The sequence below is a fragment of the Ovis aries genome, chromosome 2, assembly GCF_016772045.2.
Source record: "Ovis aries strain OAR_USU_Benz2616 breed Rambouillet chromosome 2, ARS-UI_Ramb_v3.0, whole genome shotgun sequence".
In the NCBI taxonomy this organism is placed as follows: domain Eukaryota; kingdom Metazoa; phylum Chordata; class Mammalia; order Artiodactyla; family Bovidae; genus Ovis; species Ovis aries.
Genome location: NC_056055.1, coordinates 142,349,850 through 142,374,527, shown reverse-complemented (window position 1 = coordinate 142,374,527; position 24,678 = coordinate 142,349,850). Strand labels below are relative to the sequence as shown.

The 24,678-nt window shown below is 39.0% G+C and overlaps 1 protein-coding gene across 1 annotated transcript in view; it reads left to right on the top strand.

Moving 5' to 3' along the window:
• LOC132659130 (uncharacterized) overlaps positions 1-24,182 on the top strand; it is a 623,558-nt gene extending 599,376 nt beyond the window's left edge. The window contains exon 4 of the mRNA XM_060408826.1: positions 24,024-24,182. Coding sequence (XP_060264809.1) covers positions 24,024-24,182 — 159 coding nt within the window. The remainder of the gene's footprint in view (positions 1-24,023) is intronic.
• The last annotated feature ends 496 nt before the right edge of the window (positions 24,183-24,678 follow it).

Sequence of the window (24,678 nt, the reverse complement as noted above, 5' to 3'; positions counted from 1 at the left end):
GAAAGGAAAAAGTAATGAAGTGCCAAGGCCAAACTGCAGCTAATTTTAAATGTAGCTTCTGTTATCACAAAACTCTATTAAGTTATTGCATTATTACCAGAAACAGTGATTGTTTTTTTCTGCCCTAATCTGTATTCCCTACTGTTGGAAAAAAAAAGTCAGCTGACTTCCTCAGTGATGCCTTGCACATTATAGTTTTTATTAGGACTCCTTTAGAAATTTCTCTTACAAAGTGTTCACTTGGGTTTTATATGAGAACAAAAACTAAGCTACCGGCACACCAGCTGATAAGAGCTGACGTTCCTTGGTGATTAATTCTCCTTAAAAAGAAATTACTGTCTTTTATTCTCTCGGTTTTTCTCATGAAGGATTTATATATCTTTACTTAATTGGAATAATTATCTTACTTCTTACAATAGAATTTATCTGTGTATTTTTCATGTCCAATTTTTATTTTCCATTTTATTCCTTATAAAATTAATAAATAAAGAAATGCATACTGGTAAGATATTCAAAAATATCAATGAGTATAGAATAAAAATTAAAAATTCCCCTTCCCTCTTTTACCAACCCTACATATTAATTTGATTCCTCTCCCCAAAATAACCATTATCCTTGCAGAATATTCTCAATTTATATTTATATACTCTCACAGATTGTATTTATCTACTTCTCAGTTCAGTTCAGTCGCTCAGTCGTGTCCGACTCTTTGCGATCCCATGAATCACAGCACACCAGGCCTCCCTGTCCATATCAAATAATCAAGCTATTTAAATTTTTTTCTGAGGTAAAATTAAATGAGTAAAGTAATGACCTGAACCAAATGCTTGTGCTTCATTGTGTGAATTTAGTGACATTTATTGGCTTCTTAGAGATATTTACTTGTTTATATGTGCCTATCTTCATTCTTAATGGTTGTAGTTGCCAAATTAACAATCTCTTGGTAAATATTGTACTCTCATAGCTTTATTTTAGGGTTGCTTCATTTATTTCTTCCCATATGAAATTGAGTTTTTGCCATTGTTAGTAGCATTAGATATATTTATGATTCAAATCAGTTGACCCACAGACATAGTTATGATGGATTTATGTCATCAAAGCTACTTTCAATTTGCTTTCTTGATCACTCACTACCAGTATATAATGACATTTAGTTATCCTTATTCTGCACATACCTGTTAGCTCATTCAAATTACTAGTCCAGATGATGAAATCATCCAATATAAATGTTTACTAAAAGTAAAACCAAACTCCTCAACACAATTTTTCTGCTAAACCAATCTATGAATTGTGTTGAATCGATATATTTGAATAGCAAAATCTACTTATGATTAATAACTAATTACTACATAAGTAAACTAGTTTTTTAATCAAGTTTTATTTTGAGATAGTTATAGTCTTACCCAGGCTTCCCTGGTGGTTCAGATGGTAAAGAATTCATCTGCAATGCAGGAGACCCAGGTTCAATCACTGGGTCAGGAAGAGCCCCTGAAGAAGGGAATGGCTGTCCATTCTGGTGTTCTTGGGACTCCCCTGGTGGCTCAGACAGTAAAGAATTTGCCTGCAGTGCAGGTGATCTGGGTTCATTCCCTTGGTCAGAAAAATCCCCTGTAGAAGGGAATGGCTACCCATTCCAGTATTCTTGCCTGGAGAATCCCATGGACAGAGGAACCTAGTGGGCTACAGTCCATGGGGTCTCAAAGAGTCAGACACAACTGAGCAACTAACACTTTCACTTCTTCACATAGGTTTACACAAACTTTTAAGAAATAACAGAGATCCTCTATACCCTTTACCCAATTTCATCTTGTAAAACTTGTAACATCTTGTAAAACTCTCACAGTATCACAACCAGGATATCCACAGTGAATATATCCATCACTACATAGACCCTTTCTATTCCCTTTCAGAGTAACATCCACTTCTCTTCCAACCCCACCACTTCCTCAGACCTTGGCTACCACTGATCTGTTCTCCATTTCTGTAATTTTGTCATTTCAAGGATGTTTTATACATGGAATCATACAGTTTGTAACCTTCTAGAACTGGCTTTTTCCATCCACTCTAATTTTCTGATGATTCATCCAAGTAGTTGAGAATATGTGTAAATAATTTGGTTTTTATATTGCTGGAAAGTATTCCATGACATGGATGCATCCGTTTGTTGACTCACCCACTGAAGAACATGTGTCAATTGCAGCTTGGGGCGATTATAAACAAAGCTGTTATGAGCACTTATGTACATAGATGAGAGAGAATGAGAGAGGACTACGACTGAAAAAGAAAGCAATTTATAAAAACGGTGGCCTGAGAAATAAGAGGAAAATCAAGAGAGTATGATGTTGTAGAAGCCCAGGGAAGGAGATGATTTCAAGGGAATGAAGCTAGCTAGAGTGTTAAGTGAGCTAAAGGCTGAGACATGTCCATTGATTTCAGCAGCAAGGAGGATATGGATGAGCTTGACAGCATGAAAAATCAATGCAATGAATCCGTGGAAGCATGAATCTGCATTGGGGTGAGTTGAGCAAGTGAAAAGTAATGGAGTGGCAGTAGTAGCAGTGAACAATTCTTTCCAGGGTTTTGGAAAAGGAGAAGGAAGATAAGGACTTCCTGAAAGGGAACCAGGAGAATTTTTCTTTTTAAAATTTTAGCATTAGATAAACATTAACATCTTTTAGGAGGAATCTAATAACTGGGGAGAAATTGAAAGTGTTTAAAATATAATTTTCAAAAAGGTAAAATATCTTAACATAACAAATGGCAATATAAAGTCAAAGATTTTATGTAACATTAATTAATGAAGGAAGCAGTGTGATACTCTGACCTGTTCCTATAGCAGCTGAGAAGCTGAGATTGTTATAGGCAAACTAACAAAGATATGCTATGATAGGATTACTGGATTAGATATAAAACATGTTCATGTCCAAGAGGCCATAAGTCACTGAAGTTATCAGTTGGACCAGTCAGAAATTATTTGCATCTCTATTAGACAAAAATTTGCACATTAAAATGTGTCTTCTCTAAGTCTCCAATTCTGACTTCTAATCAGTAGTAAAGATATGATGTGAATTAAGTACATTCCCCAAGACAATCTTTATATACTTAGCTCCAACATGACATTGAAATATACCATCACTTTTTTGGCCTTTTTTTCAAATTTTAGATAATTTTTCTGACATGGTACGTTAGGGACACTGGATAACTGTGGAATAAGATCTCAAAGATGATAAGAAAGTGTTCTCATCCTGGCTGAACACTGGAATCTCCTGCAAAATATCTTAACAGTACTTAAGTCCTAGATCTAGTCTGAGAGAATCTAATTTAATTAAAGCAGGGTGGGGCCCCAACAGCATCCAGAGACGAGAACTGTAGCAGAACATATAATAATAGGGGCACAAGTGAGAGAATTAACCCTAGAAAAGGGAGGATACCACTTGGTCTATAGAAAAGAAGCAAGGGTGAACTGGAGATGCAAAATTGTAAACTTAGAGGGAAAGGTTATGCCTGTTTCATTTACCTGGTTCTGACAATTTAGTGAGAAAGCAGATACAATTTCTTTGAAATGGAATAATATTTTAATTGGGCTGAATAGATTCATCACTCTTTGTAGTTTCCTTGTTTTCATCGACAGAAGCAATATTTTAAAGTAAAATTAATGGTCTCTATGGAATTTTAGTTGTTAAATTTACCCTCTTTAATTTCACTTAAGTGTTCTCCATAATAGGAATGACGCATTCTCCTTAACAAACTCCTCATTTTCTACTGCTCTGGTTGGACTTGCACCCTTTTTTTAATTAAGATAATGCTTTGATATGCAGAACAAGAATAAAATACTGTAGGGATCACCAGGAACAGGACAAAGAAGCAATATGTGTAACTCACTTGCAAAGTTCAGCACTTGGGTAGTATCTCAGGACTCACTACCTCTGAGCACCATTGCACCAGCCTACAGTTACTTCTGCCAGACTGGGAGCTCTTAAAGACAGGCTCTTGACTGTTTGTCTTTTTAAAATTTCAGTCTTTGATAACATTTTTGGCATTTGATAGGTGCTTAATAATATTTGCTGAATGAATAGATTTTACTTATGATGCCCACAATTGTTCCAAAGACTACAAAAATAATTATAATTCAAACCACACAAGTTTCTGAGTTAAGACTGAAAATTTCTTAATATGGCACATGCTAAAGTTCAGCAGTTTATTTATAGGACAATTTTGTTTCTACTTCTCTCCTTCATTGCTGCAAATGTTAAACATCAGTCTGTCACACATGCAAAGTGCTCATCTAATTGGCCTATAAGAGCTCTCTCTTCCCTTTCAGCATCATAAAAATGTTATATGGATAATCCACTTAAAGCCTCCCCTTCTGTGCTACTATATTTAAAATAGTTGTGTTGTTCATGGGGATTTATAAAATGAGTTTCTAAGAGATAAGAAATCTTAGAGTGCTTGCACACTTTCTACTTTTCTCTAAGTCTTTGGAAGGATTTATCTCAGCCACAGTGGGACTGATTTCCCTTAACACTTTTTTGACCATCTGTAGTCCAGAAATGCAGAAACAAGAACTCTCCTAGGAAAAGCTTTAGAAAAGATGAAGTCCTTTCTGCGCTTCTTCAGTGCCACTTCATGAACTTCTTCTCTCTGGGGCCGTATCTGGCTTCCTAGAGCTCCACAGTATTATTTCTAGCAGAAAGCACAGTCTCCAAGGAGGCGCAGACTTTTTCTTTGCCATCTGTTCCTCCATGGTGTTGAGTGTTTTATTCCCTAAGAACTGCACATAATGGTGTCAGGGCATGTTATACCTTCACAAGTCAGAGTTTCTACCTTTTGCTTCTGAACAATTCGAACTTTGAATGAGAGCATGCTGCCTCTGAAGCATTTAAGGTATTTTGTAAGCATTATTTTCAGTACTTATTCTAATCATCACTATAGCAAGTCTGAGCTATCATTGCCTTCCATTTATGGTAAAGTAAGAGTTATAGGTAGTTTATGATATATCAAGTTCCCATACCTCATAATGGAGAAGGCAATGGCACCCTACTCCAGTACTCTTGACTGGAAAATCCCATGGATAGAGGAGCCTGGAAGGCTGCAGTCCATGGGGTCGCTGAGAGTTGGACATGACTGAGTGACTTCACTTTCACTTTTCACTTTCACGCATTGGAGAAGGAAATGGCAACTCACTCCAGTGTTCTTGCCTGGGGAATCCCAGGGACGGGGGAGCCTGGTGGGCTGCCGTCTATGGGGTCGCACAGAGTCGGACACGACTGAAGTGACTTAGCAGCAGTAGCATACCTCATAAGGGATGAAAAAAGATAAAAGCTCATCTCTTCTGATAATTAGAAGATTCTTTCATAAAACATGGATAGTCAGAAGCTTCACAAGAGCATGTATCTCAGGCTGTCTTCTTAACAAAATTTCAATGTGACATAATTAGCTCATGGATATAAATATTTATACCTTATGAGGACCACATATTTTTCTGAATATTCAATTTAGTGTCTAGAAGAAAATTTGCAGCCAGAAATCAAATACACTCCCCAAGAAATCCCTGAAGTGTTTCTTTGACTTTGAAAACTCGGTTTACTTAGCATTTTATTGATGACTGTTAAAACCACGTATTGAAATACCTATGGAGTAGCTATCAGGTGTTGAATGCCTGCTCTATCCAATGCCATATTTCATATTCACCACAAAATGAGCAATAGTATCATAATTTTACAGAGGAAGAAATGGAAGCTCATGGAGGTGAAATAATTATCTCAAGTTCACCAAGCCAGAAAGTAATGAAGTTGAAATTTAAACCCAGGTGTGACTGGCTTTGGGCCATTTTCCACCTTGTCACCCCAACTCAACACAATCATGTGAATTGTTGTAGTTGTCAAGAACTTTGTGCTCCTTGGGAAACATACACGATTCACTCAGAGCATTGTTAGGTCATCATCCGCACAATTACACATTTCTTCACTTTATTCTTATGCATTTTTTAGAATGATAGTTTGAGTACAGAAATTTGCTCTTAACTCATTCATGCAGCTCTAGGGAATAGCATCAGGTTATCTCATTTTCAAAAAGTTAAGGGAAAATGAAATAATGAGTGAATATAAGACTAGGAAAAGAAAACACTTTGCATGCTAACACCTAAATCTCAAAAGGCACATCAGTTTTAAAACGTGTTAAAGCAGATTAGCTTTAAAGGGTTTGGCCATTAGGGAATTTTCCATTGCAGTAATATGGCCAATTGAAACTAGTTAGAATATTTTAATAGAAGTTTTCTTTTCATTAGAATTATTTCAAGCCTGGATATAGTCTCCAACTAATAAAGATAATCATAAAATACTTCAGGGGTCCATTTAAGCAAAATGAGAGCAACTGGGGGCAAGCTGCAGGCTGTTATTCTTGACTGAGAAGAGAAAGAAGGCGGTATTTCTGCTTTTTATGGAAAATTAACTGCCTAAATGAAATACCAGCATGAAAATAAGGGTACATGGCACTAAAATTCTGCGTCTTAGGGAATTTGTGTTCAGTTCTCCCGGAGCATAAAATGCCACAGGCTCTCTTAGGCGCACATCAAGTCAGATGAGCATGGTCTCAAAGGAGGTGAGAAATAAAGGGACATAATGATATGCGCTGCCACTCAAAGCTCAGATAACAACATGGTTTATTTTTGCACATGGGGAACTTCAGTGGACTTTGAAACATACTTCTTTCAATTCTTTCTGTTAAGTCAGTAGCAAATAGCAAAATAGTCATGTACAGGTCCAGCTTCTAAATGAGATATGTTAAACTAAAGAAACGAGGAAATGTGCATTCAAGGCCTGAATCAGCTTTTCCCCTCCCTGAAGAATATTTCTTCTAAGAATATTAAATAATGGCACACTGAATATTTTCTTTGGAAAGTTGGGGCAAAAACTAAAATAAAGTAAAAAGTTGGGGCATAGGAATATTCATTTTGGACCCAACCAAAAATGGGGTTATGAACCAGGATTATAATTGTACTTAATTTCTCTCACTTAGAAAACAGGGATGACAAGATCTAACTCTCTGTGTGGGGCACAAATACAAGATTCCATACCAAGAAGGTGAATATATGCTGAGTTGTTTCATACCCATTTGTGTGTTCTAGGAGAGGCGAGGAGGAGCATACTCATTCTGCAGACAAGTGACATAATAGGCATGAGAAAGGTTGAAGGTCTGGGTTTCTCTGGTGACTCAGGTGGTGAAGAATCTGCCTGCAATCCAAGAGACCTGGGTTCGATTCCTGGGTTGGGAAGATGCCCTGGAGAAGGGAATTTGTGTGTTCTAGTATAGGTGACAGAGAAGCGATGGCACCCCACTCCAGTACTCTTGCCTGGAAAATCCCATGGACGGAGGAGCCTGGTGGACTGCAATCCGTGGGGTCTTGAAGAGTTGGACACGACTGAGCGGCTTCACTTTCACTTTTCACTTTCATGCATTGGAGAAGGAAATGGCAACCCACTCAGGTGTTCTTGCCTGGGGATTCCCAGGGATGGGGGAGCCTGGTGGGCTGCCGTCTATGGGGCTGCACAGAGTCAGACACGACTGAAGCGACTTAGCAGCAGCAGCAGCAGCAGCAGCAGCAGCAGAGACGAGGAGAAGCAGACTCACTCTGTAGAGAAATAACATAACAGACATGAGAAAGGTTGAAGGTCTACCCATAGTTACTAGTGACATTGTTTCCAGCCCCAGAAATATGTTGTTGTTCAGTTACCCAGTCGTGTCCAAGTCTCCACGACCCCATGGACTGCAACATGCCAGGCTGCAGAATTATAGGTGACAGTGTTGACTAGACTGTGATAGTGTTAAATGAGCCGTCCAGGCTCACCAGCCTCTCTGGCCAAACACAGGCGCCAGAGAGCACCATCTGAAAAGGACCTGACTGTGGCCGCACGGAGACCCAACGTCCCAGTGGCTGAGCTCGCCTGAATCCTGCGGCTATGTGACTGCCCACTAGTTGCGTTTGTGAGCAAAAAGCCTCATTTTGAATTAACACATTAATTTTTTTTGATAATATAGTGAATATTGATAGGTGCATTACATTAGGCAGTCTACAGAAATCCTGGAGACTGTCATTTATTTTGAGAACATTTCTTACTGAATGCCTTCTCCAACCCTAACCTGTAGAGAACACAAAAAGGAAAAGATGAAAGATAGAAGACACAGACCCTTATTCCTGAGCGCCACGGCATCTATTTCAGGAATCCTGAAGAAGAAAATTTGGGGAGAATTTTAGTATACACCACAGGCTTAGAGATAAAATTCAAGATGCCTTCATATCTTTTTAGAACTAAAATCAAAGTGAAGAATGGCCTTCAGTGGTAAACCTAGAATGAAAGAAAATAAATTAAACACAATGTAAAATAAGACACAGGGAGAATGATCTTGAGAGTCAATGCTGTTTATGCAATTATAGGGTTTTTTGCTTTAGATCTTTCTGCCAGAGACTTCTATGGGACTTTGTGCCTTCAGTTCTGCTGGCTTGTCAAGAACTGGGTAACGGTTTCACCTTGAGGACCTAAAAATCTGCCAGAATTTAATGACATTGACTAGAATGCAGGCAGAGTCACAGAGGAAACATATTTGCAAAAGTCAGAATTTCAAGAATGAATCTCAGTTTGGTCGGGAGGTTATAAAATAGCTAGGAAAACTTTTGCCTGTGGCTTTGTCTCAGAAGAGAGGGTCTGCATACATTATATCACATGTGAGCCTTACAACTACTTTGATAGTTATCCTGTTAAATGCATCCAGTAAGTGTGACTGAGAGACCACATTAGTGATAGTAAGGACTTTTCCGTCTAGCTATAGAGACATGGAGCTTCCCAGGTGATGCTAGTTGTAAAGAACCCACCTGCGAGTGCAGGAGACGCAAGAGACGTGGGTTTGATCCCTGGGTCAGGAAGATCCCCTGGAGGAGGGCATGACAACCCACTCCGGTATTCTTGCCTGCAAAATCCAGGGGACAGAGGAGGCTGGTGAGCCACAGTTCTAGGGTTGAAAGAATTGGACATGACTGAAGTGACTTAGCATGCAGTAATCGATCATATCCTTATCTCTCTAAGTATACTATATTAGTTTGCTAGGACTACAATAACAAATATGCAGACTGGGTGGCTTAAACCAGCAGTCCCCAGCCATTTTTGGCACCAGGGACCAGATTCATGAAAGACAATTTCTCTACAAACTGAGTGAGAAGGGGATGGTTTGGGGATGATTCAAGCATGTTATATCTATTGTGTACCTTACTTATATTATTATTACATCAGGTCTACCTCAAATCATCAGGCAATAGATCCCAGAGGTTGAGGATCCCTAGCTTAAACAACAGAAATTTATCTTCTCATAATTCTGGAGGTCGAGTTCCAAGCTCCACTCACTGGCAGGAGTGGTTATCTCCAAGGCCTCTCTCTTTCCTTGGCTTGCAGATGGCCACCCTCTTGCTGCCTCTGCACATGGTCATTCCTCTGCATGTGCACGCCTGGTGTCTATTAGTGAGCCCAGATCTCTTCTTCTTATAAGGATGCCAGTCCGACTGGATAAGACCTACCCTAAAGACCTCATTTTAACTTAATCACTTCTTTGAAGACCTTATCTCCAAATACAGTCACACTCTGAGCTACAAGGCATTAAGGCTTCAGTGTATGAATCAGGGAGCGGGGAGAGTCACACAGTTCAGCCCAGTTCAGTAGTAAGTGAAATGAATTAATGAACATGGATGGGTGTGGTATCTGTATGTAGTGTACTAGAACAGGGGACTATAGGGACTGCTCGGGATAAAATTACCTACAGGAGTGACTAGGATGATGTTGATTTTATGGCCATACAGTCAATAAGGATTTATAACAACAACTTGAAAATTATAAAAATTATTGATGCATTTTTTTCCCCTGGGAAGTGGTAACTTCTATTCTGTTATTTAATATTTAAACTCATTCTGGAAGGATGAATAAAAATACCATGATAACTTATGATCCATTTTTTAAAGGAAATTGTTTTATAGCACTTTAGCAAAAATGCATATATTCTTGCTTATAAACAATAATTTTAGTACCCCAATTGTTTCTCTCATATGTCATGGATTTTTTTAAGTTTAGAATTGTTTTAAATTGTGAAAAAACTGTTTTGCATTAGACCACTGAGTTGTATCTAAAGGAGTAATTTTAAAGTGTTGGCAGTAAAGTTTTGGGTTGTCATGTGTAGGGTATAAATTTTGTTTTCTCTTCTCTCCCCAAAGGAGTTGGCCTGCCTTTTTTTTTTTTTTTTTTTTAACATCTGCTCCTTTCACGCTCTCTCACATCTTTACCCTCTTTGGACATTTCTAGATTGTATTTAGTTCTGAATTTTTATTTGAATATAAAATTCAAAAATTATTTAAATCTATTCAACAAACATTTAATAAGCCATCTGCAGTGTTCAAGGAAAGCAGTGTGTTAGATGCTATGTGGGCTCTAAAGGTGAAAAAAGCATATCCTTAATGAACTGATGGTATAATGGGGAAAACAAGAGGAGTCAAAAATGAATAGAGTGCAAAGCAGAATGAAAGGCATCAGTTCAATTCAGTTCAGTCGCTCAGTCGTGTCCGACTCTTTGCGACACCATAAATCGCAGAACGACAGGCCTCCCTGTCCATCACCATAACCCGGAGTTCACTCAGACTCACGTCCATCGAGTCTGTGATGCCATCCAGCCATCTCATCCTCTGTCATCCCCTTCTCCTCCTGCCCCCAATCCCTCCCAGCATCAGAGTCTTTTCCAGTGAGTCAACTCTTCGCATGAGGTGGCCAAAGTACTGGAGCTTCAGCTTCAGCATCATTCCTTCCAAAGAAATCCCAGGGCTGATCTCCTTCAGAATGGACTGGTTGGATCTCCTTGCAGTCCAAGGGACTCTCAAGAGTCTTCTCCAACACCACAGTTCAAAAGCATCAATTCTTCGGCGCTCAGCCTTCTTCACAGTCCAACTCTCACATCCATACATGACCACAGGAAAAACCATAGCCTTAGTCGGCAAAGTAATGTCTCTGCTTTTGAATATGCTGTCTAGGTTGGTCATAACTTTTCTTCCAAGGAGTAAGCGTCTTTTAATTTCATGGCTGCAGTCACCATCTGCAGTGATTTTGGAGCCCCCCAAAATAAAGTCTGACACTGTTTCCCTATCTGTTTCCCATGAAGTGATGGGACTGGATGCCATGATCTTCATTTTCTGAATGTTGAGCTTTAAGCCAACTTTTTCACTCTCCACTTTCACTTTCATCAAGAGGCTTTTCAGTTCCTCTTCACTTTCTGCCATAAGGGTGGTGTCATCTACATATCTGAGGTTATTGATATTTCTCCCTGCAATCTTGATCCCAGCTTGTGTTCTTCCAGTCCAGTGTTTCTCATGATGTACTCTGCATAGAAGTTAAATAAGCACGGTGACAATATACAGCCTTGACATACTCCTTTTCCTATTTGGAACCAGTGTGTTGTTCCATGTTCAGTTCTAACTGTTGCTTTCCTGACCTGCATACAGATTGCTCAAGAGGCAGGTCAGTGGTCTGGTATTCCCATCTCTCTCAGAATTTTCCACAGTTTATTGTGATCCACACAGTCAAAGGCTTTGGCATAGTCAAGAAAGCAGAAATAGATGTTCTTCTGGAACTCTCTTGCTTTTTTGATGATCCAGCGGATGTTGGCAATTTGATCTCTGGTTCCTCTGCCTTTTCTAAAACCAGCTTGAACATCAGGAAGTTCATGGTTCACATTTTGTTGAAGCCTGGCTTGGAGAATTTTGAGCATCACTTTACTAGCATGTGAGATGAGTGCAATTGTGTGGTAGTTTGAGCATTCTTTGGCATTGCCTTTCTTTGGGATTGGAATGAAAACTGACCTTTTCCAGTCCTGTGGCCACTGCTGAGTTTTCCAAATTTGCTGGCATATTGAGTGCAGCACTTTCACAGGATCATCTTTCAGGATTTGAAACAGCTCAACTGGAATTCCATCACCTCCACTAGCTTTGTTCGTAGTGAGGCTTTTCAAGGCCCACTTGACTTCACATTCCAGGATGTCTGGCTCTAGATGAGTGATCACACCATCGTGATTATCCGGGTCATGAAGATCTTTTCTGTACAGTTCTTCTGTGTATTCTTGCCACCTCTTCTTAATATCTTCTGCTTCTGTTAGGTCCAAACCATTTCTGTCCTTTATCGAGCCCATCTTTGCATGAAATGTTTCCTTGGTATCTCTAATTTTCTTGAAGAGATCTCTAGTCTTTCCCATTCTGTTCTTTTCCTCTATTTCTTTGCATTGATCACTGAAGAAGGCTTTCTTATCTCTTCTTGCCATTCTTTGGAACTCTGTGTTCAGATGCTTATATCTTTCCTTTTCTCCTTTGCTTTTCGCCTCTCTTCTTTTCACAGCTATTTATAAGGCCTCCCCAGACAGCCATTTTGCTTTTTTTGCATTTCTTTTCCATGGGGATGATCTTGATCCCTGTCTCCTGTACAATGTCATGGACCTCATTCCATAGTTCATCAGGCACTCTACCTATCAGATCTAGACCCTTAAATCTATTTCTCACTTCCACTGTATAATCATAAGGGATTTGATTTAGGTCATACCTAAATGGTCTAGCGGATTTCCCTACTTTCTTCAATTTCAGTCTGAATTTGGCAATAAGGAGTTCATGATCTGAGCCACAGTCAGCTCCTGGTCTTGTTTTATAGAGCCTCTCCATCTTTGGCTGCAAAGAATATAATCAATCTGATTTCGGTGTTGACCATCTGGTGATGTCCGTGTGTAGAGTCTTCTCTTGTGCTGTTGGAGGAGGGTGTTTGCTATGACCAGTGCATTTTCTTGGCAAAACTCTATTAGTCTTTGTCATTCCACATTCCAAGGCCAAATTTGCCTATTACTCCAGGTGTTTCTTGACTTCCTACTTTTGCATTCCAGTCCCCTATAATGAAAAGGACATCTTTTTTTGGTGTTAGTTCTAAAAGGTCTTGTAGGTCTTCATAGAACCGTTCAACTTCAGCTTCTTCAGCGTTACTGGTTGAGGCATAGACTTGGATTATGGTGATATTGAATGGTTTGCCCTGGAAATGAACACAGATCATTCTGTCATTTTTGAGATTGCATCCAAGTTCTGCATTTCGGACTCTTTTGCTGACCATGATGGCTACTCCATTTCTTCTGAGGGATTCCTGCCCGCAGTAGTAGATATAATGGTCATCTGAGTTAAATTCACCCATTCCAGAAAGGCATCAGGGAGAATGCAAATACTGGAAGAGTTCTGATGTGAAAGGGACTGCTTCTCTCTGTGGTCTTAGGGGAAAGCTTCCTGAAGCAAGGGCCATTTAACCTTCATGTGAAAAGATGGTTGAACGGCAAGTAGGGACATGGGGGAGAGTGTTCTTTAGAGAAACATGTATGAACACAGGTGAAGAAGCAGAAAGTACAGAGACGATTTAGGAAATACCTTTGAGAACAGCCAGAGACGTGGCCAAGCATGGGCAGATGGAACTTGGTGGAGCCATATTGAAAGATTCTAGATGCAGAGTTTCTGAGATGATCCTGGGAAATCATGCAGCTCAGTTCACTCACCTGATAAACCCAACATTGAAATCATCTATCAAGTGTGGTTAAATGAGGGAGCTAGCCATGGTTTCTTTTGATCCTTCTTGAGTGACGGCATGCAATAGAGTGTATAAATTATGTTGTAGTGTCCATCAAGCTTTCCCCATCTAATTATTGAATTTGCTTATTTTCTTTATGTCTGTTTCTGAATGCCGTGTGAATATAAAACATCATGAGATTTTAGAAATTCACCTCAACATTTGTTAAATGCCTACTGTGTATAAGGCATAATGCTACCAAAGGTGTTTAAGGAGGAATGAGACTATTTATAGATGTGAAGGACTTGATATTTTCCTGTCATCCCATTCTAATCCATATTATTTCAGTTTGGGGGACTGATTAATAAGTTACACTAGGAAGACAGGTTTATGTAGCAATTAAAAATATCAGCTAAGAATCAAAGACATCAGCATTTGAGATGAAAATCTAGCACTTTCTACTGTGCGGATGGGGGCAACTCTCTTAAGTTACTTAAGTTCTCTAACTTTATTTTCTTTACTATAAAATAAAAGTTACTGCTGGAAATTCCCTGGTGATCCTGTGATTAAGATTCATACCTCCACTGCAGGAGACACAGTTTCCATTTTTGGTCCAACCGGAACTAAGTTCCTGCATGCCAATGGCATGACCAAACAAGAAATAAACAACAGCAAAAATGAAAAAGGTATTATTTTAACTTTAAGTATTAAAAAAATAAAAGTAGCTACCTCAGAGTATTAAAGTATTAAATAAAAATATGCATGTAGAGCAAAACATATGGCATAACATAATATTCAGGAAATGCTGGCCCTTGAGATTTCTTCAAAGGGTGTTTCTCTTCTCCAGCTTTCTTATTGTTGAGTAGAAAAATGAGGGCCACAGAAGCTGAACAATAGGAGATACAGTGGGTGAAGATATATTTTCTGGTTATTTATTACTGCATAACAAGCCAGTCCCCAAATCTGGTGGCTTCATATGATTTATCTTTATCTGTCATGGTTCTATGGGTTGGCTTGATTCAACTGAGCAGATCTTACTCAGACTCTTTCATGAATTTTGCATGTCACATGGTCTGAGGCTGTGCACATGGTCGAGGCTCTAAGTGTCTGAAGATTCCACAGCACTCAACAGCCAAGATGGCTCATACACACTGCAAGCTGCTGATTCTCCTGTGGCCTGGGAAATCCAGCCTGGCTGTAGAATGGAGCATGTACAAATGATCTGTCCAAGTGGCTTGGACACCTCAAGCATAGGGATGCTTTCTGAAAGAAACCATTCGTGAGACTTGGCCGGAAACTGTATAGACTCTTCAGTTGCATTTCTGAGCACCCATGCTGCTTGCAATTTCCTTGTCTCCTCCTTTCCCCTTCTCTCCCCCATCTCATTCACAAGGGCCTTTTACGCCACGGTTTTCTCTGTTGTAAGCACACCTGCCATATCCACTAGGTATGCCCTGACTCAAAGAAGCAGAGACATAGACCTTACTTGTCGTGGCAAAATTGACAAGGGAGGGAAAGATAACATGTACAGAGGAGGGAAACTGTTGCTGTTTTGTGACAGTCTTTTAAAAAGTACTGTGAAAATAGGGTAGACAGCAAGGTGTCTCCATTTCTCTGATGAGGAAGCCGAGGCTAAGGGATATTAAGAGTTAGCAGGGAGAACATTAGTCTTAATGAAAGAACTGGACAGTGGATTTGGCCTTCTGAATCCAAATTGCATCCTCTGGGAAAACAACCATCTGCCTCTCTTCACACATCCCATCGTGAATTCTCTGCAGAGAAGCGAAAGATCATGAAGGCTCAAAGCTATGATCTCTTTGCCACACAACTCGCCACACATCTACATATCACCCTCACCTTCTTTATCTGTTCCCTGTCCTCCTTCCTATGAACCACAGTTTCATAATCTCTAAAATGGGGGTAAATTTATCTTCTCATAAATTGAGATTAGGCTTGCAAGAGTAATACACATGAAATGCTTAAAATGTAACGTGTTCAAGGCTTACTAGCTATTCTTTTCGTTGCTATTATTTTTATTATTACTCAAATCCTTAAGAATTAGGATGCTTATATCATTTTTCCCCCTCATTATCAATTCTTCACAAACCAACTCTCTTCTACCAGAATGGGTTTTACCTAGTTCAGCTCCTCATTGCCTAAACCAGGAAATGTTTTTATTGCTTATTTTCTCTAAACTCTCTGCTGCATTGAAAATGCCCACATCCTGGGCAATTATGGCTTTCAATCATCACTAGGTGCTTCTGGCAGCCACCTGGAGTTGTGCAGGTTATAATCTGCTCAAGTCACACATCTAGGGAAAGAGGCACCCAAAACAAGAGTGGTGTCATCTATTAGGATATTTTTCAGCATGTGGCAGTAACATGTTCTGATCTAACAAAATACATATAGTTTCTGACAGATGGAATAGTGTCTTGAAGAGGAGGCTTTTTTTTTTTTTTTTTTTTTTTGATTCACACAAGGTACCACGTGGACCAGAGTAGCCCTGCTTCTGACTGTTTCTCCTCTCCTGCCTTCCCTAGATAAGCTTCCTTTGCCTGTCTCCTAAATGTCAGTGACGTTCTTTCTCAGCTGTCTGGACTTAGTCAACATACTCTGATTGGGAAATTTAATATACTTTTACTGTAATAACTATCACCTTATTGCTAGTGAGTCCTAAATCTTTCACTAGCACAGACTCCTCTTTTGAGAAATCTAGCTGCCCCCTGGATGTCTTCATCTGGATGTCTCATGTAAAAGTAATATTCAGCATGTCAAAAACGTAATTCACAGAGGAGGCTGCACCTACCAACCCTTCAAAACTGAAACCCAGACTTCATTTTTAAAGCAGAATAACTGTTTTCTTACCCCTATTTTAATGAAAAAGTTCAACTTCACTTTCATGTGTGAAATATGTATTGGGAGAAAGAGAAGAGCGTGTTTGTGGGATTGCCCCTGTAACTTGTATCCGGAGTAATATTGCGCCCAAATTGCGAAGGTATGGCGTATGTTTCATCTCCCAGGATTCCTCCTGGGACACCTCACTGTAGTGGGTCCAGAAGGAAACCTGAAATTGGCCTCAGCTCTCTGGGGCACTGATTGGTTTAAAGAAGAAATTCATCCTGGTTTATTAGTTTCAGAGAACAATCCATGTTAGAGTCTCTGAGTTATGCTAGACTTTGTTTACTCATCTACCTCCTTTAGCCTACCAGTTACTAATTTTACTCATAAATATGGTTTAATATGCTCTCTTTCTACTTTCCTTTTCACTATGCTATTGTAGGTTTGTCCTGTCCCCCAAACAGTTTCCTTACAAACTCACTGTATAAGATACTATCATCTTATTCCATTGTATATTTCTCATAGAACTGACAGATACGTTTATCTAAAGTATGAATCTAATCTTGTCACCCCTATTTCATTCACTTTCAAGGATTCCTGTTACCTACAGGATGGAGCTCAACTCCAGCCCATGAATCAGCTCTGACATAACCTTTTTGAGGAAGCTCTCTCTCACCACATCTTAAAGGAATCCTCCCTCTGTGTGTCCAGAATGCCTTAATATTTCATTATTATTACACACTCCTATTTGTGTTAGAAGGGTCAATTAATGTATTTCATCTGTCACTAGACTGTAAGCATCTTGAGGACCCAAGCTGCATCTTAATCATCTTTGTATTCACAGTGCCTAGAACAATGCTTGAGACATAATAAATGTTCAAATATATTTTGAATGAACAAAAGATGCTTGTGGAATGGAATGATTGGAAGAACTTCATAGAGGAGGCTGCACTGAGTTATGAGGGAAATTGTATTTTTTAATACACAGAGGGAGAAGGTAAAAGTTTCCAGAAAAATGGGTCAGGAAAGAGGGATTATAAACTTTCAAGAGGATTGTTCACTCATGAAGTCTTCAAGCCATGATTAGAGTTCTCTTTTTCTCTCACATTAGCAAAATTCATCGTGAGGAGGCGTCTTCTCCTATCTCTCGCATTTTGATGATTTCCGTTTCTTTCTGACCTTTTCTTTATGAAGGCATAAAACTTCCCTTTTTTAAAATTTCTTTAAAGGCAAGAAACCACAGAGTCTAGAAATGTGCTTAAGCAAGCTCAGCACTTTAAATGCAGGCAAGTCTAAACATTCTCATTCACCCATACTCATCTTCCACCCACTCCCACCTCAGCAACCTTTCCACTCACGTATCCATACTGAGAGGAAAAACTAATAACGTCATAAGGCAGTCCACTTTCCTTTGAAATGTCTGGGAAGATGTTCTGACTGTTTTAGGTGATCTTATATAGCTCCATGGTCTCTTGGGAACTAGACGGCTAGATTGATTAAAAGTTGGCATTTTCCATTCTCATATTTAAAACACATATATTTCATCTTCTAAGACAAATTATTCAGTATGTTAAATACATAAATGTATATAAATAACAAAAAAATTTTCATTCTCTTTTAAGCTTAAATTTCTCCTACTTCCCATGGCTTTCCTGGTTTCAAGGTGTTTTAACGCTAGAAAAGGTTGTAAACGTTATTGAGAGATTTGACTTGTTTAGATATTATTTAAACCAGAGCTTTCACCAGTACTTCTGGAGCTGCCTCTCCATCATCGGCAACCTCCTCTGTACCCTCAACCTCCCCCACAGGTGCTTTCTCTACTTTCTTGCCTTCACAGAAGCATGACTCTCCCCTGAAAAACTGCCATCCCTGAATCCTCCTCCTTGTGTACTTGGAGGCATTGCTCTTTCTGGCCGCTCCTTTCCCACTCTCTTGTTAAAATTCTGATCATCTGAGGTTCATAATGAACCCTCTTGTCCCTTTTCATTACTGTTTTAATTAATTTCAGTCAAGTTTCCCATGTTTACCGGGGATGTTGAAACTTAACTCACAGTTATTCTCAAGCTTCCAAGCCCTCTCATCAACCTGAGAAAGCATAGCCTCTGAGTTCCTTTTCCTCCTTTTTAACAATATTCTCCTCTACTCTACTTTAGCATCCATATTCATGGTCACATCTAGATCCTAGAAACCATATCTATTTTACTTCCTAAATCACTGAAGCAAATACCTCATTCACCTTCCTTTCCAATTTGCTTCACCAAATATTCACAGTGTAAGTGTTCTTTAAATTCACCAGGATTCTAGTCTGTTGATCTTTTTTTTGTCTTCTGATCCACCCTTCCTTTACTTTCTTCCCTTTCAATTCATCTTACCTCCCATGGTTTCATTTCAATCACTTTCTTATTTCTCTTGATGGGAACCTAAATACCCTTAAACCTTTCCCTCCCACACCTTAGCCTACCCTACAGTACACATTTTCTTTTGATTTTTTCCTCACATAACCTCTACCAGGTTGAAGTCGGCAACTATCCACTTTCTCATTACCTAAAGTAGAACTATGGAGAATTTTCAGACAAAGTCACTCAACAGCATCTAACAATATCCCTGTAAACTCGATATTGTCAACCTCAAATGGGCACCCAGGGCTGCATTAGGCCCGGCCATCTGTCTGCTCATCTCACTTCTCTGTATCCCACAGCAATGAAATTAAACTTCTTTCATTGTCTTCTCCAAGCTCTTCCTGCTTGCATCAGACCTCACATTCTAACAGTGAAAACAGACGATCTCAGATTGGGATGTTCTTATCTTCAAGCTACCAAGCCTACAAATTATCTATATCTGTATTTATTTCACCTTCCTTCCCCTCAGTGACAACCAGAATGCTTACGTTCTCTTATCTTTGGGTTATGTTTGATCCCATGTTTTGGGTCCCATTCTCTTCCCCCTCTCAGAAATTTTACATCATTGATATTCCTTGTCTCTGCAGCATAGCCAACCAGCTTCTCCATCTCACTTAATTCATTCAACTGACTTTTCAACACATGCATGTCTCTCTCTTTACCACAGAAATAAACAAAACACATCTCAAGCTACTGCTCTATTTCTTCCCTTCGCTTTAACACTACATTATATAAGAAATTATCTTCACCCACTATCTCTCAGTCAGTTCTTCACCCATTTCATCTGCCTCCTAGCTTTTTACTTTCACCAAAACAGTTTTACTCAACAGGTTATATCCATGTTGCTACGCTCAAAGTATGTATTTAAGTTTCTATCTAACTTTACTCCCAATAAGAATGTAATATTGTTAAACATATTCCTCCCTTCTAATTTTCTTCTAACATTCTTCTTGTCTGCTATTACTTCTCTGCCCTAATATTAAATGTCAGCATTTTTCAAGGCTCAATTCTGGATGTTTTCCTCATCACAGTTGAAGAAAGTTCATGCACAACCGCTGTTTCAATTACCACTATAAGACAGATGACTCACAGATTACTTGTTCATTAAGGCCTCTCCTCTAAGCTCCAGGGCTACAAATGCAGTCCTTTTGGATATCTTGCTACCCAACTCATGGTCTATTTTTTTCTGCCAAACCAGTCTTCTTCTGGTGCTTTCACATTATTTAATTATACCACAACTCATTTAGTTATGTACACCAGAAAGAAGAAAGATGAAATTCTCTCTCTCTCAAACCTCAGACAATCCATCATTTAGCATTGTCAATTTTACATCCTAAATAGCGTTCAACTTAGTTCACTGCTCTTTATTTCCATCACCACCCTTTGTCATCACTTGCCTGGAGCACTACCATACTCTCATAATTTACCTTCTCATATAAATATTGATCTTCTTCTGGTCCAGCCTATTCTGAAGTAGCAGCTCTCAATCAAGGATGTCTTTGCTCCCCATGGGAAACTTGGCAATGTTTGAACACACCTTTAATGGTCACAGCCAGGGGGCCATGCTACTGGCATCTAGTGGGTAAAATGGAAGAAAACTTGCTAAGCATCCCACAATGCACAGAATATGCTCCTCACAATACAGAGCTACCTGTCAAAATGTCAGTAACGCCAACGGAAGGCCACACTAACTGTTATGACCTTAGCTGAGTTACTGAAGAATTTTAAGCAATGTGTGTATGTGTGTGTGTGTGCATATGTGTGTGTGTACATATGCACACATGACAGAATCAGGGCTACAGTGTGAAAAGCTAGAGTAGATTTTGTCAAAGTAGGATGTTTATCCTTCAAATATCAGCCAAGTTCTTCTAGGGTAAGGGTAGAGGGGAACACTGTGATTTTCCTCACTAGGCTAATTCTTCTATTTTAGACACTCAGAGTGCATGTATCTCTTCTTCCTCACCTGTACATAGTTGCATATTTATGTTGATTTATGTGGTGTACTATACTTTGTCTCCTTGACTAAACTGGAAGCTAGGAAAAATTAATCACATTTTAAAATTTTATTTTATTTTATTTCAAATGAAATTACACTACAAATAGTTGATTGTTGGATATTAGATGTTCAGTGACTAAATCTTTTCCTATGATATATGAGAAAACTTAGTCCCAGATATATTAAGTGACCTGAACAAGATCACATAGCTAATAGGTAGTGAAGGGAAGGCTTGAATCTCAGTTTCTCATAATCAAAAGCTGTGGGTAGTTTCCCCCTCTAAGCTGGTGTTCTGTGCATTTATTTAAGCCTGTGGATTTTTACTCAGAGTAAATCTTTTGTAGGAACACAGTGCATAAAACAGATTAAAGAGATTACAGCAGATCACTGATTAGAGAACTCAATTCAACCTTATCTAAAAAGTCCTTTTCTGTACAGGCCCCTTCTTACCATTTGACAGGGTGCTAAGGAAGTTGCCACACACTGATATGAATCTGACGATCAAGGCTTGGAAATGGGTCTACTTGTCCATATTTGAATTGTCTGTGGGGCCCTTTACTGCCTCAGTATATGAGGCACTCTTGATAGTTGTGAATTCAGAGTTGAAAATACCAATGTAATATATGTCAGAGTCATCACTGGCTGAAATTTGCTTAAACAATTTCACCAAATCACATTTTGTGTTTACATATGAAACAGAGAGATGATAAATTTCACATCACCTATCAGGAGACACAAGAGACAGGGGTTCAATCCCTGGGTTGGTAAGATCTCCTGGAGAGGGAAATGGCACCCCACTCCAGTATTCTTGCCTGGAGATTCCCATGGACAGAGGAGCCTGATGGGCTGCAGTCCATGGGGTCACAAAGAGCTGGAAATGACTAAACAATTGAGCACATGCGCACATCAGGTTCGTGGACCATTTTCAGCATTCTGGCCATTATCAAAACAAAAATGTTCTGAGCAAGAATCATGACTTTTAAAGCATTTTTATTTTTTCTTTGCTTATCTTAGTTTATTTTTGCCAATGCAAGGAGCCGGATTAAATTGCTGAAACAAGCAAACAAACATGCTGCATCCATTCCACAGCAGTCACTCCCTGTGACAGTAGAAGGCACCAGGTTGAACTGAGGAGCGAGTTCTGTGCTTCTCCGCTAGCTAAGGCAATCAAGCCAAGCGCCACAGCTTATCCGACATTGTATCTTGACGACTTAAAGCGAACTACTGTTATGAGCATTTGGGTTTTTGCTCATAGTTGGAAACAGAAATGTTAAAGGCAGTGCCTTTTTAAAAATGGAAACTTCTTTACCATTGTTTGACTCCTGTAAATGTTTTTAGTTCCAGTTAAACAGTCACAGTAAAGAAGACAGTATGTATCATATATTGGAAGGAGGGGTACTGAAAGATGACATGGTCAATCACATACCACTATTTTCTAATTATACATATGAACTTCATGTGAAATAGTTGGGGAAACAGTGGCAGACTTTATTTTGGGGGCTCCAAAATCACTGCAGATGGGGACTGCAGCCATGAAATTAAAAGACGCTTACTCCTTGGAAGAAAAGTTATGACCAACCTAGATAGTACATTCAAAAGCAGAGACATTACTTTGCCAACTAAGGTCCGTCTAGTCAAGGCTATGGTTTTTCCAGTGGTCATGTATGGATGTGAGAGTTGGACTGTGAAGAAGGCTGAGCGCCCCAAAATTGATGCTTTTGAACTGTGGTGTTGGAGAAGACTCTTTGGAGTCCCTTGGACTGCAAGGAGATCCAACCAGTCCGTTCTAAAGGAGATCAGCCCTGGGATTTCTTTGGAAGGAATGATGCTAAAGCTGAAACTCCAGTACTTTGGCCACCTCATGCAAAGAGTTGACTCATTGGAAAAGACTCTGATGCTGGGAGAGATTGGGGGCAGGAGGAGAAGGGGATGACAGAGGATGAGATGGCTGGATGGCATCACACACTTGATGGACGTGAGTCTGAGTGAACTCTGGGAGTTGGTGATGCACAAGGAGTCCTGGCGTGCTGTGATTCATGGGGTCGCAAAGAGTCGGATATGACTGAGTGACTGAACTGAACTGAATGGAGTGTATATATATATATATATATATGTTATAAATGTAATATATGTATGTATATATACTGTGTGTGTGAAAATTAGAAAACATAAACATGCTAAGAAGTTAAGAGGTTATTTTTCTGAAAGCCTTGCCTGTCTAACCATATCATAGACACAGAAAGTGTACCTACTCTAAGAAATGTTTTAGAGTTTTTATCTGTCTCTCAAACTTGACTTATTCATGCCAGTGTATTTAAAATGTAACAAAAGTAAAGAGCAACTCATCAGTTCTTTATCTGAATGGTCATGGTTTAGAAAATACAACTCCATGTACAAAAATATAAAAGTTGTGAGTAGCTATTAAAGTTTTTTCAACATATTACTTAATTTTAAAAAGTACCCTTTGCTTCTCAAGCTGTCTTGGCTCATTTACATTTCACAATTTTTTATTCAAAATAATTAGTCTGATTGATGGGGTTTGCTTGATTGGATTGTGTTAATCTATAAAACAAGGAACAGTAGACTCCCTGTATTTGAAACATCATTTACACATTTTTATTTGGGAAATTTTTATCTCTCCAATTTTGAATTACTGTCTCAAAGAAGTAATTTCATAATCTCTATGAATGGCCAAACTGTACTTACTGTATGGTAGTTGAATAGGTTTGTAATTTGGGAACTCTATAATTACTAAGATTATCACTATAGGATAAGCATGATATTAAAGAAAAACTCATTTCCTTCTGTCTTAAGCATATGACATTGATATATATAGCTATTTTTTTAAATCCCTTAAGGCCTTAGGAAGTTGCATCTATTAACATGTATTAGGTTATATTTTGACTCTTATTTCTACTTTCTCTCTTTTATGAGAACAAAACAAGCCACATGAAAGAAAAGCTAATTTGGAAAGTGGAACTAGTTCCAGAGAAGTAAACTAAGTGTCAGATATGTGTTTACAGTTCTTGGCTAAGTTATCAACATTTTACCCGAAGCATATTGGAAAGCATCGCTCATAGAAGCCTCCTCCCTCACTCACTCCCACTTTTTAAACCCCCTAAAAACCACATCTGTTTCCCACTGATAGCTTTTAACACATATCCCTTTAATGTCTTCTAACAGGAAGTGGAAATTGAGAGAAATTTGTGTTCACCAGCATTTAAGAGTCACCTTGGGAGCCAGTCCGATGATTCTGTGAAAGATTCAGGCAAGAAAGACAAGGAAACACCTTTTGACAAGATCTCATCTGAAAGTAGTCACAGTCACACCTTTGAAGGTTAGCATAATTTTTTTATATTTCTTAGGGTTGTACATTTTATAGCATGAGTGGTTAATAAGTAAAATCTTTAAAAATTTTGTTTAAAAATTGGGAAAGAACAGCTCAAGAGATACACTTCAGGGGAGAAATGGTATATTTAAATACTTCTCTCTATATATCATATTCTGGAGAAAGCAATGGCAACCCACTCCAGTACTCTTGCCTGGAGAGTCCCATGAACGGAGGAGCCTGGTGGGCTGTAGTCCATGGGGTCGCTAAGAGTCGGACACTACTGAATGACTTCACTTTCACTTTTCACTTTCATGCATTGGAGAAAGAAATGGCAACCCACTCGTGTTCTTGCCTGGAGATTCCCAGGGACGGGGGAGCCTGGTGGGCTGCCATCTATGAGGTTGCACAGAGTTGGACACGACTGAAGCAACTTAGCAGCAGCAGCAGCGTATATCATATTTACTTTGAGTTTTAAAAATAAAATATCTTTTAATTGATTATAAGCCA